The 19,564-nt window shown below is 39.7% G+C and overlaps 1 protein-coding gene across 3 annotated transcripts in view; it reads left to right on the top strand.

Moving 5' to 3' along the window:
- The window catches only part of pof1b (POF1B actin binding protein), a 43,542-nt gene that overhangs the window by 1,201 nt on the left and 22,777 nt on the right, over nt 1-19,564 (top strand). For all 3 annotated transcript variants that reach the window (XM_033641377.2, XM_033641369.2, XM_033641360.2), the window contains exon 2: nt 5,288-5,368. In XM_033641377.2, the coding sequence (XP_033497268.2) occupies nt 5,288-5,368 (81 nt within the window). The remainder of the gene's footprint in view (nt 1-5,287; nt 5,369-19,564) is intronic.

Genomic DNA, 19,564 nt, shown 5'->3' with positions numbered 1-19,564 from the left:
ATTTAAAAAAATATATACATATATAATATGTCACTTGTTAACTGTTTTATAATTGTTGAACTCAATTTTACATTGCCAGAACTGAAAGTCTGGTGAAGGAATAATCAGTCCCTTAATTTATTATTATTATTATTATTATTATTATTATTATTATTATTATTATTATTATTATTTTACATTAACACAGTTAATATGAAATACTTTGTATTTTATATTAATATTTTTTAAATTTTATTATTTTTTCTAATATTAAATAAAATTATTTTTCTGCATTTATTTTTGTACTAAATCACTTAATGTGAAAGGATCAAACAGACCTTTGCAGGCGTAATTAAATAATTTTGGGGCCCTTTTGTTTTTGGCTTCAGTTTACACATCCATCTATGACTTGTGCCTCAGCTATCATCAGACCTAATTTGTAAGTGGGACGAGGAGAGCTGCAGATTTAATTGTTATTTGAACTTTCATGTTTTCATGTCCCTTATTTCACCTGTTGCTTGGTGTTCCCAGGCGTCTAAACTGCCTCATGTGCAGCTTTCTTATTGGACAGAGTTTGGTAAGAGGTTGTGAAAGTTGTAGTTCCAGTTCAATGTCAGCATTTATATCTAATTGTGCCTTTTGCTTTGAGAAAGAGCGCACGCGTACTCTGATCACAGTCGGCTGTTAAAACGTCTTGGATGCTTTATTAGTCTGTCAGTCACGTCACTTTCAGTCCCTGGAGCAGGAGAGCGATCGACAAGCTTTGCAGGTGTCAGAAGAACACCAGCAGCGTGCTTCTCATGCAGCGGCGACTTATTAACTCTGACACTGTGCTTTGGATTTTCACAACCTATGACCAGATTAAAATGGGTGAATATGATGGACAGAGGGATCAGCTGATGGCGTAGTTTTCCACCAGTGGTGCATGTGTTTTAAAAATCACACACTGTTCCAGAGCATGTCAAACTTGCACGTTAGGTTTGATAGTCATGCAGCCACAAAAACATAGTATTTAAGAATAGTTTTCACTTTTTTATTTATTTATCTTTTGAATTTAGAAGCAGGGTGTAATGTGTCTTTTCAATTTCATCAGTTATTTGCTGGTTACACTTTGCAAAATGTACAAAAATAGTGGTCAGGCATCATCCTGGTAGCCTTGTATTTAAGACCACTGGGTAAACATGTGCACTTTGAGTTTGGCAGGGGACTCTTGTTGCATATTATCTCTGTTAAATTAATTGCCAACTAATTTGATAATCAGTCAGTCTGTTTGTGTAAAAAATAGTTAATATTCTCTGATTCTAGCGTCTGAAATATGAATATTTTCTGGTTTCTTTACTCCTATGTGACGTAATGTGATTTTATTTGGGAGGTTGCAGACAAAACGAAATGTTTGAGGACGTAAACTTAGGTTTGGAAAGCACTTATGGACAATTTTCCCATTTTCGGACATTTAATAGACCAAACAACTAATCAATTAATTGAGAAAATAATCAACAGATTAATCGACAACGAAAATAATTGTTGGTTGCAGCCATAATTATCTACTGCATTATCTGCTGCAACGATCAATAAGTTGATGGACAGAAAATAAATGGGCAACTATTTTGATATTCAAATAATTGTTTAAGTCAGTTTGTTTTAACAAAAATATCAAATATTTGCTGTTTCCAACTTCTTAAATGTCTCTTTTCTTTTGATAGTAAACTACATATCTTTGGATTTTGGACTGTGTGGCCTTATTTTACTATTTTCTGACATTTTGTAGACAAACCGATCAAGAATCGAGAAAACAAAAGGCAGAATAATCGACAATGAAAATAATTGTAGCTGCAGCCCTAATGCCCCCTCCACTCTGTCCTTATGTTTCTTGTCTCTTTCAGCTGCTGTCATTAAAAAGCTAAAAATGCCAAAAAGTCATCTTTGAAAAACGATAAAAGAAAGAAAGAAACTCACAATCATGATCCATAATTGGAGCTTGGTATCACACCTCAATACTTTGTAGGCACTGACTGAAATGCTGATGTTGTCTGCAGCTGTCAAATAACCTAAGTTGACATGGAATATCTGCTCAGATTTTTATGTAAAAGACCCGCAAATGCTGACCAATCAGAGCAGACTGGGCTTTTTTGAGACGAGGGCTTAAAGAGACGGGCGCTAAAATGGAGCGTTTCAGACAGAGGGTGAAAACGTGCATATTCAGGCGGACAGCTTGAAAACAAAAATGTGTTTTTTTAATGTTAAAGCACGTAAATATGCTCCTATAAAAACCCCAGATGCAAGCATAAACCTGAAAATTTGCATGATATGGGACCTTTAAGTTTGCTAAGTTTTAATTGTATTTCTCAAGGTGAGGTGAAGTAGGGAAACATTTTGTAGAAAATTTGTTTGGTATCGGTACTGAAACTAAGGTATGGCATGTGTATCAAACATTTTATTCCCATTAATCGGGTTTTAAAGTGTTTTTTTTTTTTTCTTCCTGACAGAATTAGCTGTGGTAAGGTTAACATTATTTGCTGGCACTCACTGGAGGATTAAGAAACTCTTGCCACTTCTGCCCTTTGCCGGTTGACTAATTGATTAATGGGTGCTGTGTCACTGCCAGGATATGTGGCAATAATAACTGTATGGTCCTATTGATCAATACAAACTGTGCAGAAGGCCTCAGGATTTGTCACCTGTTAACCTCTGACTCTCTATTGATTACTTTTTCCGAGGAACCGGTCAGGTCCTGCACCTGCAAGTCTCTTCAGCAAACCCTTCCCTGCTGTGCTCTGATATATCACTTCCTGAATAACTTGCCCTTTCGCCCTTGGGATGGTTTACACAAGGCCTCCACTGTAGGCTGAAAACATTTGAATGATATCTTCTCTCCCACATCCTCCTCCTCCCCCTCTGCCTCTTTGATGAAAATATTCTCTCTAACTCTTTCCTCAGCTCCTGGTGTTATTCGATCTCTTTCTAGTATTGAGTGCAGCACAGTGTCGGGAGGATTCCTTCTGGATCTCCCTCTTGGCTGCTTGTTGTCCTGATAATTTACACATTCAGGTTCTGCTGTTGGAGTCACTGCACTCAGAGCTAAATGCCTGTGATGTGTTGGATAGAGACGCAGTGCCACGCCCGGTCTGACTCAGCTGAGGTGGCACACCCTCACATTTGAAGACAAACACATTCTTACACCTGGCTGGATCACCTCAGCTGCATTAGATTGCAATGATCAGAGGTTAGACTGCAGGGTTTCTTATCGGCTTTGGACTTTGTCTGTGTAAAGGTTTTGAGCTTCAGATGACACACAGTGTGTCATGCAAAATGTTTATTTCTATTAAGTATCAATAGGTTTTGAGGTGTTAGTGTAAGCAGACACATCCCATCTTACCTCATCTTACCTCGTGTGAATTTATCTCGACTGTTACTGGTTCTGATTCAACTTTTGTTTTTTGCTCATGCCTTTAGTGTGACATCAGCGCACATAGACAAGTACCAACATCCTCTTCACGCTATCAGGAAGCAGGGATGGTTTTTATTGCGCAAAATACAAGGTTAAAAGTGACATGCAGCACATTTTAAAAGGGTCAATTTATTTTCCTGATGAGAAAAAAAATGCAGGTCATTTGGAGTCCATAATTGCCATCAGAGTGAGAAACCGATTTATTGCCCATGTAGCTTTTCACATACAAGGAATTTGCCTTGTTGTTTTGGTGCATAACAATGAACATAGTAAGAAAAAATAGCAAGCAACTGCAGAAGTAAAGAAACATAAATAGTGAATAGAAAAAATTAGAAATATGAAAAAATACTATGAAAATATGTGTAATATCTCTGTTTAAAAAATGAAATAGTTGAACAGTTTTGTGCAGGAATGCGCAAAATATTGACCAGGGAATGTGCCAAAGTTCAATGCCACAGAGACTGATGTGGAGATGTAACTGTAACGTGTAGTGACATCAGTGTGTTATGGTTGACTCAGCATTTGTATCTTCCGTGGTGCATGTTGCTTTTACCCAGATGAAAGTGAAACTTATTTTTGTAGCTTTTCCTGAATGAACAGATTCCCCCATATTCCACTGGGCCAGCAGCCACAGTCCAAGAAATGGACAGGTTAGCTTGGGTGCAGACTGATAAATGCACTTGCACTTTTGACAGTATTTAACTCAACATGTGACTTTGCTTTGTTGGATATTGTTGGTCAGCTGTGAACTGGCCACTGCCATTAACCTATGTGTATTTAATTAGGTGGGAATGCTACAAAGCATTCCTACTCTGTTATTTGCAAAAATCCTGCTCACTTTTTTGTGACACTGCTCCCTCCACAATCTTTAACATAGAAACTTCATTCAAGCATCAAAATATTCAGCTTAATCAGGACATGCGTGCTTGTATGTTTATATCATTCGTATCTTTCAACTTTGTGAAATATTCACCATTTTCCGGGGAAATTTTCCCCATTCAAATGAGAGAGTGTTTCACTGTGACACAAATTCAAGGTTTTCAAGCATTTCTTCATTCATACATTCACGTGGAAACTCCATTCAAACTTTGAAATGTTCCACATCTTTCATACATTCTGGCCTGTATTCAACTTTCAAATCCCATTCAAACTTTTTGAAATATTCACTATTTTCTGGGAAAATTTCCCCATTCAAATGAATGTCACAATGTGATGCAAATCCAAGGTTTTTCAAGCATTTCAAAGCCTATTTCTTCATTCATACATTCACATGGAAACTCCATTAAAACTTTAAAATGTTCCACATCTTTCATACACTCTGGCCTGTGTTCAACTTTAAAATTTCATTCAAACGTTTTGAAATATTCAGAGTTGTTGTTGGTAAAAATGCCCTTTTCAGGTTTTCACGTTGGTTTCTATGGGACGAAATGTTTTAGAGCTAGAGTCAGAGTGCAGAGAGCTTCTTAAACATTTCTATTTACCTCGCTGTCACGCCCACAATTTTCACTCCACATACATATGTTTTGGTCAAAATGGAGTACAACTTGTGCTCTTTCAAATCTGACTTAGATATTTGGCACAGTGAGCCTGAAAGTGAAAGACACACCACTAACTGTGGCTTTGAACTCAATGTTAACCGAGACCAGAAATCTTATTCCACATTATTCATACACTAATGGTATTATTCAGCATTTAAAGCCAGCATTGCAGTGTAGCATCAGGAATTGCATTCTCTTGATTCTTTTTAACACTGTCATATTTGTACTTTTAGATTGTTCTATGAATATGTCCCAGTGTTTTTTTCTGTTCAGTTCTGACAGTCTCCTCTTTATTCTCTCCCTCCTTTGTCTGTTATTTCAGAGCATCAGCGGGAAGTCTTCATCAGTGTTCAGCCAGTCGTCCAGTCCCATCAAGAGCCCTGAGCCGAGTGCCGAGGAGGAGGCAAGAACACACACACACACACACACACACACACACACACAAACACCATACACAAAACTCCGACTTCAACTCCGCATGAAAGCCTTCTTTTTGGTAAAACCTGGCGCCCACACAACTATGTGTCCATCCCCTTAGTGTCAAACTATGAAGCAGAAGCCTTGTTAAGTCTTGCGCAGTTTATTTTAGTTCGGCTTTTTCTCACCCGTTTTACTTTGTGCTTATTTTTGTGATAACACACAGATGTGTGTCCTCAAACATAGAGTTGAGAGAGAGTTGAGAGGATAAGCACAAAAAGCAAACCTCTAATCTCACACAAAAACAAAAACTCTGACCTCAGGTGTAAACCCCATCGACAGACACCTGAAGTCAATGACTTTTGGCGAACACAAAATACTCCCAAGCAAATGAGCCTCTAACTTGTCGCGACAAGCTGCAGGTAATCCCGCTCTCTGAAAACATCACTCAAGTTGATAAGAGAAACTGAGAGAGAGGTCTTGCATCAGCATTGCAATGAAGTGTAGCATGACAATTAAATGCAGCGTTCAGTATTAAACCATTGTGAAACTGATAATTAGAGATGAAACCACACAGATAGCATCTATAACTATCAAAGTCTCAACATGTTTGATGTATTAGAGGTAGAAAACTACTTCGGTAAGCATTTGTGGCTGACGATGGAACGTTTTTCACATGCAAGGGTTGTTACTACTGCATTTCGTGTGAATTAATTCATTACTGAGGTCATAGTTAAAGGTGGTGTTGTACTGGATTACATTATATTTAGGGGTGTTTCTTTCTGTTAATGTACATTAGCTGGTCAGAATATTAGACACACCCAGAACGACGCTCTGCCACTTTCTATGTGTCCACGCTGGTGATAGCTGTGGCCGGGAGCATTTTGTGGCTGGGTTGTCTGTCTCATACTCGTGAATGCAGTATCCTAAGAACACTTGAGGGGCTTTCTTCAAATTTGGCACAAATGTCCACTGGGACTCAAAGATGAACTGATTAGATTTTAGTGGTCAAAGGTCAGAGGTTAAGGTCGCTGTGACTTCGTCTGTGTCATTCTCATGACAAGTATCTCAAGAACACTAGAATGGTGGTCAAAGGTCACGTTGAACTTTGACCACAAACATCCACAAAACATGTTTTTGGCCATATTTCAGGAATTCATGCAGTAATTATGACAAAATTTCACACAAGTGTCTAACAGGATAAAATAATGATGTGATGACATTTTCTATCCGAATGTCAAAGGTCAGCTTCACTGTGACATCATATTGTTCTGAAAAAACACGTTTTCTGCCAATAATCAACATCATATATCAAAAACAGAGTTGGAGACATTTGGTCAGATAGTCCCAACCCTCACCTATGGTCATGAGTTTTGGGTAGTGACTGAAAGAATGAGATTGCGGAGACAAGCAGCTGCAATGAGTTTCCTCCGTAGGGCGGCTGGGCTCAGACATCAGGAGGCAGCTTGAAATGGAGCCGCTGCTCAGGGGTCAGTTGAGGTGTTTCAGGCATATGATCAGGATGCCTCCTGGGTGCCTCCCATAACAGTTTTTCCGGGCACGTCCAACTGGTAGGAGGCCGACCCAGAACACGATGGAGGGATTACATATCTCATCTGGCCTGGGAACGCTGTGGGAACTCCCTAGAGGAGCTGGAAAGCGTTGCTGGGGAGAGGGACATCTGGAGTACTTCGCTCAGCATGTTGCCCCCGCAGGCAGCCCCAGATAAGCAGATGAAAATGGATGAGATGGACAGTAGAGCACCACCACTAGCTCAACAGTTGTGCTGGATTGCATTAGACTGCACAGGTGTGCCTGTAAGAGTGGACACATTAAGTGTATAGACTTCTAAAAAGACACATTTTTCAACCAAATGTCTCTCACGTTCTCCATTCAAGTAAAATTCCAAGTCAGCAGTGTGGGTGGTGCCAACTCTCCCAATGATTCACAGTTGGAAGTTTGATCTTTCTGTTGTACGTTGGAGCTGTTTTTCCAAATTGAGAAACTCAAAGAAGGGAAAAAAAAATGCAGGGTGGTGTGGAATCCATGTTTGTTCAGCGCAGACACACCCACCAGCATGAAACCTCAACATGGGAACATGTCGGTGTGTGAAATTGCAGTAGCACAACAAGTGTCTTTTATTTTTCAAATCTCGTAATTTCAGCTGGAGGCGATTCACTGCACATGCGTGGGTGCATTCCTTTGATTAGAACCTGCATATATATGGCTGTTGTCAAAACAAGGAGGTTCTTTGATTTACAGCAGCTGAGACGGCACTTTGATGCCGTTAGTCTTGGCCTGTCCTGAGGCAGTCGTGTATACGTACAGAGTGTTTATAATTTGTTTTTTATTCATTTGTTGGAGTGACAGTCTTATCTGCAGTCCATCATTAAAGGGTTGAAATACCATTTACCGCAGGTGGTCTCCGAAATTAGTCATTTCATTTAATCTCCTTGATCATTTTGGCACAATTGTTGTTGCCTTAAGGCTGCAGCTAATTACTATTTTCATTATGGATTTAACTGTTTAGTTTTCCATTTAATTGTTTATTGTGTAAAATGTTAGAATATAGTGACGTCATTATTCATCTGTTGCTCGACCAACTGTCCAGATCCTAAAAATATATGTATTTTACAGAGTAAAGCAGTGAATTGTCACATTTAAGTGAAGTCAAGTTGTCAGTTTGTTCTTTGGTGATTGACAAATCAATTAATTATTTAATTACCTCAGCGGTCTGTCCCTGAATGAAAATGAGTCATTTACAACACCTGTTTTGATTATCTGAGCTTCTTGACTCTTGGCTGGTTGTATAGTTCAAGTCACGTCAGATTTGTGCAGTTCATCTCTTCATTGTCCTTGGAAAGAAAAATCTGTAGTTTCAAAAACAATGAAAACGCAATAAAAATATGAGGGCATTTGGACAGCAACAGACCTCTGCCAAAGCCAAGTGCCCTATCTCGCAATGTTAAAGAAGGTGAAAAATAATTTGTGTATGCTCCCTCTGATTAGGATCCGCTCCAAAATGAGATGAATTCTTCTTTGGCCCGTGCCACACCCTTCCAACAAATTTCATGAGAATCAGGCCAGTAGTTTTGCTGTAATCCTGCTGACAAACAAGCAAACCAGCCACAAAAATAACCTCCTTGGTGGAGGTAACAACAGGACAAGATGACATTAAAAAATGTCTAAACAATACACTCAGTACATAATTCAAACTGCAACAAATAAGAACAAGGATAAGAAAAAGTGCTTTGCTCTGGATTTATGCTATATCTGAATTAACTGCATTTGTTGCATAAGGAATAAATTAATTCTCTATGGGCTTTTTTTTTGCCAGGAGCCCCCAGGAGTTAAGGACAGTGACACTCAATTTATGGCTTGTGCGCCAAATCTGGTCCACAACAGGGTACCAGGTCTCCACCCAACCATTTTCTAATTCACAATGAAGACATTTATTGATTTATTTTTTTATTTATTTAACCGTTATTTAACCAGAAAAACCTCTTGAGATTAAAAATGTCATTTTTAAGAGTGTCCTGGCCGAGAGGAACCAAAGAGTGCAACTTTAAGTCCTTCTGTAGACGTTTTCACATAAGGAGCTGCAGACATAAATGCTTGCTTGCCAAACTCTGTACGTACCCTTGGTACAGACAATAAAAACATGTTCTCAGAATGGAGAGCATTGCCATTTTCAATTTTTTGTTTTATGTATACTCGTAAATATTCTGGAAGTAGGTCAGAAATAGCTTCGTAAACAAGAGAATGCCAATGAAAAAGTCTACGTTAAGTTGTAAAGACTGCCAGCCAACCTGAGCATACGGGTTACAGTGATGAATCAAGGAATTTTTTTTTAGTAGAAGAAATGCTCAATGTTGCCATTTCTATGCACTTTTACAGATCATCAGTGTTAGTGAAGCTTTTCTGGTCATAACCCTGAAGCTCTGCTGTATTTCTGTTTTTTCCCCATCCCCTGAGAATCAAACCTTAAAAACCTTTGATAAGTAAAGTCTTGTAATTCCACTTTGAGGTTTTTTATCATCCCTCTTACATCATCTGCAGTGTGTGCGCTGGAGTCACCGCTGCCTCTAATCTGTTTTCGCTCCGACTCACTCAGCATTCCTTCGGTCTTCTGTCAGCTGTATCCTCAGAAAATATTTTTGTCTGTGAGGCCTCAGACGTTATCTACTACAACAACACTTTGTGTTGATGGTGTTATTGTTGGGTGAGGACAACGTCAGATGGAACTGGTCGTCAGGGAGACTTGTTGACCGCACCCGTCTGTGTTTTCCTATGGGAATCAAAGGAGTGTTTTTCAGCCTGGTTGGGATTTGGTTCATTTGTTTTTTAATGTGTCATTTTAAGTTTCAAGACATCAGAAGCTATTTTTGGGGTCAGTGTTTCTGTAGTCCAGTCTTAAAAACTCTGGCTTCTTGAATAGCATTGAATACATTTACGTGCACACTATTATTCCAAATGTGACAATATTCTGAATTTGATATTTGGATCATGTAAACAACTTATTCCATTTGGATATACTGAATAAGGCCTTTTTTTAACAGGGTATTTTCCGATTAAGACATGTGGGATGTGCCAGTATGATGTGGGTTTATGAAGCATTCTTTGGACATGTATACAGCACACACAGTTGGGGTTTGTACTGCAGTTTGCGACACGTGGCCTCTTGCCCGTTTACTGTCACCTCTGTGTGTTGTCATGGATATGTTGCACAGAAAACAACTCATCAACAGTTTGTAAGGCTGGGGTAGAGATGCATGCTTAAAAGAAATGCCCACTTTTTTGGTCACAAGGAGAAACACACCTACTGTTAAACATTACGCAAGACTTATATATCAACAAGACCTTTTCAAGAATGTCGTTGAAGGCATGAAAGAGGGAGGCTGTGCTCGCATGGTCCAAGAAGTTTTTATTTTGATGTGATAAATGACATGTTAGGGCGCATTAATTTGAGTGTGCATGGCTGCGTGTAAACAGGAGAGTAAGTAGATTATTAATTTTCATGAATGTATCCAGATCAGTAAGAATATTGTCTTTTTTGGAATAAGGGCAAAAAACGGGAGTATTTGTGCATGTAAACAAACTCACTGAGAATTTTCTCTTAAGTTGTTAAGTGTCAGGAAGGCTCTGCTTCTTGACCTCTGCTGATTGATGACTGACACACTCACTTAGCCTGAGAGGGGAAAAACTCTTGACTGTTGCTCTGCAGAGTGAGGACAAGCAACACACACACACATACAAGCTAAACGATACTCCCTCACCCTTATTCACATTCATAGTCGGTGCTTTACAAAGTCGGGAAATAAAAGGTGTCAGAATATAAAGTGTAGTCATAAAACAGCAAATTTATTTTCATGAGAACATCTAATTGCTTTTAAAGTGTGTATATACGTCAAGAGCGATAGAAAGAATTCATGTAATGTAACACACCCTGCAGCAACCACAGAGATTTGGAGGGCTTCCTTGTGACTGTATGAAGAGACGAGTTAATATACAGCGTACCACATGTTGCCGTTATTTTTAAAAACAAATGCAAAACTATTACAATCACATAAAAGGTAACCGTCTCATCTGCAGGTAATCTTTTTGTGCTCTCACAACAAGTTGTTCACATTCTGTCATAGTTTGATTTAAGTCCCTTTTTATGCTCTTTGAGTCTTTTGTCAACAGTGACTAAGAAAATATGTTGCCAAAACTAACATACACATGACTGATTAACAATGAGGATCAATGATCACTATCTCAGTGGAAGGTGTGGTCAAATAGCAAAGCCACAAACTGCCTCTGAATAACTGATTCTTCTCAAGCCCAGACTCATTGTGTTTGGAGTTCTGAGTTGTACCAGAGACCTGCAGAGACAATACATTTTCTTTAAGTCAAACTTGGAAATAACTAACAAACACCAGATTGAGCTGCGTAATATTTGTTCCCAGCTAAATCTCCATGAAACACTCCCTTATAAATGTGGCAGAGCACGGAAGAAAAAGTTGGAGGACAAGTTTTAAACATGTCGACAACAGCAAAAACCTGAGCACCTACAGTAAAAGATCTCACCTCCTCACTCACACATGCTCTCAGAACTTCCTCATTACCTAACTGGACCGTGACATGCCATCATTGTTAGTCACTCAGCCTCTGCAGTGATTGGTTGACACATTCCTCACAGCTCAGCCCTGCCTGCAGCTGTACAGGTGTGTACAGGCTGGAGCCACAACTGTATATGTAAGAATATGAATCTCTTGACAGAGAGGGTGTGATTATTTACTCTGGTGGAGTAAAATATGGATTTCACACTGTAAAAGAAGAATATCATGCTTTAAGTTGGTTACTTTTGCTTGCCTCCATAAAAAATATTAAACAGCACCATATTAAGCCTCTTTTACAGTAGATCCACTGAAGGGAAATCTTAATGCTACAGCATGCATTGATATTTTAGGGCATTCTCAACTTAAAGGCAACAGTTTGTGTTTGACCTTTTCCTGTTTCAACATGACAATGCCCCCGTGCACAAAGCCAGGTCCATACAGGAATGGTTTTTCCAGTTTGGTGTGGAAGAACTTGACTGACCTGCACAGAGTCCTAACCTCAACCCCATCCAGCAGCTCTGGGATAACCTGGAATAGAGCTGTAACTACAGATCTATTCAAAAGTTTTGGTCTTTCAAAATCCAAAGATCTTTATTTTAAAATAATATGTGGAAGCCAAAGTGGCAAATCTTCACATTGCAGAAGCTGAAACGAGATCGGTTTTGCTTAAAAGAAATGACTCAAACAATTTATCAATTATCAAATTAGTTGCTCGTTAATTTTCTGTCAGTCAACTAACTAATCATTAAACTGGAAAGTCAACTGTGAGCCAGGCCTTACTGACGAACTGAATGGCAGCATAAAACCTGAGGAGTGGAGACTGTTACAGCAGCACATTGAAGGTCCAGTGTGCAGGATTTAGGGGGATATACCGGCAGAAACTGAATATAATGGGTATGTTTTCTTTATGGTATAATCTCTAAAAATAAGAATCGTCGGGGTTTCGTTACCTTGCAATGAGCAGTTTATATCTACATAGGAAGTGGGTCCTTGTCCAGGGAGTCTTGTTGCACCTTAATGTTTGTACAGAAGCCCAGAGCAGACAAATAGAACACTGGCTCTAGAAGGGAAGGGTCTTTCTTGTATTTTCATTTTTGCTTTTTTTGCGTTTTCGTGTTGGCCACTATAGTTAGCAACAAGCGGCATCGGAAACACATTTTAAAAATGTGAAACTGCTGGTTTCAGTGTTTTTACTGGTTTAAATCACCTGGTCTGTTTGTTTTGGAGAGGAGGAGACCTCAGCAGATAATTTGACTCCCGCTAAAAACCTCCTGAACAATAAACACTGAAGGAAGTCTAACTGGGAGTGAGAGAAGAGACCGAAAGAGGGGAGGGGAAGGTGGACTATTGCATGCAAAGTTTCTGTAAGTTACACGATTAAGAACTTGCTCGGAATGCTACTTTGTCCCTTTTTGATGCATCACTACTACACGCTAGTGATGAGCTGACAGATGGATTTATAATATCTTTAGTAGCCGCAGGTAGAACACACATAAATGGTGTTGATGAATAAAATTATTTCCATCTCAGTTGTTTTTGGAGTTGCTCCAATATGGGAAGAAATGTATGCACTTTCGATCTGAGGCTCAAACACATTTTTCATTTCAGACATCTGTTATCATGGTGCAAACAATCAATTTCGAGTGGCTCAAAGGTCGAGGCCACAGTGCTCGGACAAAGAGAAAGGCATTGAGTGACTTTTCTTGAGCAGGTTGCAAGTGTGATTGAGCAGGACTGTGCGACATCATTGCTACTGTGAGAAAGGAATCTGTCATCGTTGGTTGTGAGACTTTCTCTTGACCTGCTTGTCTGCCAAAGTGAGAATGACTTTGCAGTGTTTGAACCCCGATCAAACAGATTCAAGGATTATGTGAGTGTGACAAACTGTATCTGACAGATGAACTTCAGCTGTGTTTCTTTTTGAAATAGTTTTTTATCCTCGCTCAGCTACTTCTAAAGAGACTTGTCTTTCCACCATAGGGTATGTGAAGTATTCAGACTTAATTATAGGATAGTGAAGGAGAGCTTCACATTGTGGCGAGGCAAGAACGTTGCACGGGAAGTTGAGGTTTTAATGTTTGTTTACTATGAGGAGAAACCTCTTGAAATATGCAGCTCTAATTAAATGAGGGTAAATAACATTGTCTTTCTCTCAGTGTTCCTGGTGCAGCTGTTGGTGCTTCATTTATAGCTTTCAAGATTTACTCTCTTCGCCATTTTGGAAGAAAAAACTTTGCACCAACTGGAATTTAAAGCCTCACAATCCATCTGTTTATGGTGTCAACAAAATTTATAGTTTAGCACCTGATAGACAGGTTTGCAACCACACTGTCAGCTCGTTAATGCTCGTTTGTGGCCCTTAGAAATATTTGTGTTCTCTTGTTACCGTAGTCGGACGCGATTTTAAAGATAAAATGTTTGTGAAAGTTGCTCTTGTAGAATCTGACTGAGCAGACTGATCTTACGGACTTGTTTTCCTTACGATTCTTGCAGCAGAAAGTCATCTGTATTTTTATCTTATCACATCTGTACGCAGTCTGCTCCACTGTCTGCTGCGGGTAAACATTCAGATTTCTGAAGCTGTCATGCTGGTGGGGTGACTGAGTTATAGTCTCATGGTGAGAACTCTTGCATGGTTGTGTGCACTTGGTTTCCTTGGTTAAATGAGGATGTCTTTTGTGTTTCCTTTTTTGGTTGTTGGTTGTGGAAGTTGAGCCTGATAATCAGCATTTTTATATCACTTGTATTCTGTTTGCAGTCACCAATCTGTAGCAGGTGACTCCTCTGTCTTATCAATGTAACTTTCAGTTGATGCAGAAGCTGTTGCGAGTGGCCGTTTTGTCGATTGAAGGAATCTGCTGATTTACAACTGGTTACATAAATGTATGCTATTATCTCACATGAAACATGTTTGAAGATGTCAAGCTAATGAAAATGTTAAAATACCAGTGGTTCAGCCTCACTGTATCACGAGGGAGAAACACTAGAGAGAAACCCTGAACCTGTGGGAAAGCAGGAGATGACACAAAATGTCTTTATAAACTGATGTTAATGAAAACAAAGCTGCACATCAGGTAACATTTTTGTCCGTGCAAACAAAGCTTGAAGCAATAGTTTGAATAGGGAAATAAGCCTTATTGCTTTCTGGCCGAGAGTCAGATAAGAAGAATGATACCACTGTCATGTCGGTAGGGTAAATATAAAACTGGGGTCAGCAGCCAGGTAGCATAGCTTAGCATAAAGACAGGAAATGGAGGAAAACAGCTAGCTTGAGTCTGTCCAAAGCCGTGTTGGGAATAACTAGTTACATGAAACGCAGTTAGGTAGTTAAAACTCAAACGCATTTCACCTGGTCTAAAGGCCCAGATACACCAAACGTTGGCCATGTCTCAGCCAAACTTGCACATGAACACACCAAAAAGATGAGAGCCGAAGGCCAACCAGCACGTGTTCTGCGCCTGAGTTTGACGCTAGTTAGCCAGTTAGCACATTAAAAACACAATCCAATGTTGACAGCATAAACCATCAGGAACTGTTTCTACTAAAGAGCTCAGTGGCTAAAGAAAAACAATCATACCTCATGTAGCAAGTTTGTTTGGGTCTCACTCCCCCTTCACTTTAGTTCTTTGTTTACTTTCCTCATTTCCATTTCTCTTCCTATGCGCTGAGCTGAACTGCCAAACAAAGTGATTTTATTCACTGACGGGCTCTGTTGATGCCGATTCAACATGCTAACTTAGCCCAAAAAAAGCAGATTGGGGTAGAGGAGGGACAATGGTGCAGGACACGGCAACAGATGGCCCAACATTTAACAACGCCTGACCGTTGGCTTGGCCTTAAACATTAAAAAATCTGCCTCCCAGCACCTCTAATGCTCAATTATTAATATGTTAACTCTCGCAAATATAAGCTGTAAACACTGACAGGTAAAAGTGATTGATTGATGAAGATTGCAGTGTTCATCTGTTTTTTGTTCTTTGATAAAATTGTTCATAAAAATGTTGGTATTCTGTTGGTATACATATATTTTTTATCGGCTGTCCTTTATAAATTCCATCAATTTGTAGACTGTTTAATACTTAGGGCACAAGAGTACCCAGCACCTGACCTTGCGTTTTCCATGCAGTTAAAGACGCGGCGTGTGTGGCCCCCAACTTGGAAAGATAAACGAGTTATAAACGTCATAGAGAGTGAGAAGAGGAAGGGGATGACCTACAGCAGGTGTACTACAGAGCTGCTGACAAAAGTACTTCAGTAAAATGAAACTAAAAGCTGAAAAAAAACCCACTGTACAGTACCACGAAAACTTGAGAATGTGCTTATTTGTGCTGAGATAATAAGACAAATGTGAAATATTTATGACAGTTGCATGGCAGCAGTTAGACAGCTTTCTCAGAATGATTAATTGTAAGCTGAACTCAATCTGTTTGTACATGTTTACATGATCAGAGCATGTGAACACGTCAACCTGCTGCCCCACATTTGACACATCAAAGGTGGAGGAACACAGATCCACCCCTCCTAATTGATGTTTTTCAGTGCTGAAGTTTGTTGCTATGGTGACTTGTGGATCATAATGACTTTGCTTGGCATTTCATCACCTTCGTAAGTGGTAAAAAAAAAAAAAAAAAAAAAAAAGACCTTGACAGTTTCAGCTTGACTCTGGGGTTACTTGCGTGCTTCCTTTTTAGATTTTATAGATAAAGGTAGTGAATAAATCTGTCTGTGCAAATATGCAATGCATGTTAAAACAGTGTTGTTACCGCGTCGGGTAGCGAATTCTTATCACTGTTTGTTTATATAATTTGCATCTGTTTAAAGCTTGATGCTGACTTGGACCAGGTGTTGTGAGCACACCTGCCAAATAAATTTCTGTTCATCCTAAAAATTAACCCCAGGAGCACTGCAGGAGTCGATGAAGACCTCACCAGTACAACACTTTTTTTTTTCTTTTTTTTTCTTAAAGATATTTTTGGGGGGCATTTTCAGCCTTTTTTAATGGATAGGACACACAAGTATAAAGGGGGGAGAGAGAGGGGGAGTGACATGCAGCAAAGGGCCACAGGCTGGAGTCGAACCCGGGCCGCTGTGGAAACGGCCTTGTACATGGGGCGCCTGCTCTATCCACTAAGCCACCGACGCCCCGTACCAGTACAACACTTGTTGGTTTCTCGCTTTTTGTTCTCTGACCTACAAACACTGGCTTAATGTCCAGAATAGGAGGTCATGCTTTATTTTTGAACGTGGTGAAAAGGTCTCAAGTTGCTCATTTGTGACCTTAAGGTAGCTGCTTTGAATCCAGGGCTGCAGTTTTAGCAACAGTGTGGAGGATTAAGGGATTTAGTGACATCTAATGGTGAGAATGCAGTTCACAACCAGCTTAAACTTCTCCTGGGCAGAATTCCTTCAGTCTCCATTGTTCAGGAGGTTTTTACTGGGGGCTGAATTATCCGCAGAGGTCTTCCTCTCCAAAACCAGTGGACCAGGTGATTTAAACCGGCAAAAACACTGAATAAAGCAGTTTAACGTTACAAGTCAGTGTTTCTCCGATGCTATTTGGCATGTGGGAGATGGGCCGCTAATGTGTGCTCGTCTTTCTTTTCTGGTAACTTAAGATCCAGATGTTCCTGAGCTTCTTTTTATCGGGACCCAAATTTTCCTCAGAGGTCCCCTCCTCTCCAAAACAAACTGACCCTGTGATTTAAACTGGTAAAAAAAAAAAAAACTTCATAAAACAATCTTACGTTAAAGTGTTTTTGCAACGCACTTGTTGTGGAGGGGCTGCTACAGTGGCTGACGTGAAAACGTGTGTGGCCCTATCTAGAGTTAGTATTTGGTTTGTCCATTCTGGGCTACTGTAGAAACATTGTCGTGTGTCTGTATCTTTACCTACGACAGAGGAACCAAGAAAAATTAAACTTTCTATTGGAAATTACCCCAAAAAAAGTATGAAAACAGGTGACACAGTTGCTCAGGTTGAGATATTCTTACTGCATTGACAGAGTCACAAAATGTCCTGATAATAAGGCGATATTTTGCAGTATGCCCACACACAGACTCGCATAAAGAGCTACTGTGGTAAAGTGACTCTTCCCTCTCCATTATCAACCTCTTGTGTTACTCAGTCACACAGAGTCCCAGAGCTTGGCTCACACACTGACCTACATCACCACACACACACACTAACACACACACCAGAGGGCCCGGCATGGTGACGAGCTGACGATGTGTTGAGTTTGGATATTGGGTTACTGGTGTTTTGCGTCGCTCCTTTCACAGCCTGTAGAAGTGAAACTAGATCAGCTGGCCTCTGATCCTGAAAAGACTTTGACTGATTTGTGTTTGCATTGGAAGCAGGACGGTAGCTTTGAGCTTATTTGATGAGATCACCTTTACCTTAAAAAAACCCCATATTTCATCACATTTACAGGAGGTGAAAACAAGCTCAAACTTTGACTGTTGTAGATCAACTTGCTGACATCAGATGGAGGACGTTAACCTGGAGGGGTACACAGGAGCAGGCAACAGGCTTATTTATGGGGGAAACAGCAGAACACACCATATAAACAGCCAAATACTACAGACTTTTTAGGGCTGCAAATAATTATTTTCATTATGAAGTGGTCTATTGATTATTTATTTAATTAGTCACATTTTTTAGACTTTAAATTTTCTCAAAATTTTGCAAAATGCATGTGAAAGGTTGTTTGTTTTGCCTCTCCAGCAGTCCAAGTTTTAAAAGTATTATGTTTCCAATTTGTAAAAAAGATAAAAGTAGCAACATCTCACACCTGAGCAGTTGGTAAGAGAGAATAATGTCACATATGATTTAAACGATTATTGAATTATCAAAATTGTAGTCCATTAATTTTGTTAAAGTTGAGAATTGACTCATCGTTTCAGCTCTAGTCTTATTTTCCTCACACAAAGGTAAGAAAATTGGCTATTTCAGTAAGATGATTTCAGCTTGTTCCCAGTACAAATGAAGGTAGTCAAGTTTTATAAAATCTTTTTCATGCTATTCTGTTGGAGTAACCAACCCTCATCTTTTTTGTGTGTAAGATGTAGGGGGATTTAGTGAAATCTAGTGTGAGGATTGCAGATTGCAAGCAGCTGAACCTTCTCCTGGTTAGAATTCCTTCAGTGTTGTTCAGGAGGTTTTTACCAGGAGCCACAGATGTCTCTTCCTCTCCAAAACAAATGGACCAGATGGTTTTTAACAGTCGAAACACTGAATAAAACAGTTTTATGTTACAAATCAGTGTTTCTCCAACACTGTTTGGCATGTTGGAAATGGGCCGCTAGCCTAGCACCTGCTAATGTGTGCTCACCTTTTTTTCTCTGATAATTTAAGATCCAGACTTTAGGGAGGTTTTTACCAAGAGCTAAATTATCCACAGAAGGCTATTTCTCTCCAAAACAAATGGACCAGGTGATTGAAACTGGTAAAAACACTGAATGGCGTAGTTTTGTTTCACAAAAATATTTTTTTTCTAAAACTCTCATCGTTGCGGAGCTGCTAGCTACGGTGACTGATGTGGAACCGCAAATGACAATTTAAATGTTTGACCTATAGCTGATCTGTTTTTGCTGTCCGCTTTTCTAGGTCAGTCTGCTTCACATGGACACAGACACAGACACAGACACACACACAGACACACACACACACACACAGAGTTGTTGTTACCCTCCCACACATTCTACAGCGGTATGAGCTCAGGTCTGACATTGGATCTCTGGAATTTAGCGTCTGCAGGTTAGCTGCTGTCAGAGTCCACCTGAGACATTTCTGTGATCCCTGAAAATGAACACTACCACCAGCAAACTTAGGAGAATAACCCTTACAGCTGTACAGCTTTTGTGTTGTCCAAGTCAGTGATTTAAAACATGGGGACGTTATTTCAAAAGGATTTTAGTTGAGTTGAAACATGTTTCTGTGCTCTTAGTTTTACTCTGCAAGTGGCAGGGTGTATTGGCGATGTTGCTCAGTTTGGCCATCTGTCCAATCATCCAAAACTTTGGCCTAGAGCAAGATATCTGTATCTGCCAACTCCCAACCCGACTTCCTGGTTCAAACACTG

This window comes from Epinephelus lanceolatus, chromosome 11 (genome assembly GCF_041903045.1).
Source record: "Epinephelus lanceolatus isolate andai-2023 chromosome 11, ASM4190304v1, whole genome shotgun sequence".
NCBI classification, from domain to species: Eukaryota; Metazoa; Chordata; class Actinopteri; order Perciformes; family Serranidae; genus Epinephelus; species Epinephelus lanceolatus.
Note: the sequence above shows the minus strand (reverse complement) of the source record. Positions and strands in the feature narration are given on the sequence as shown.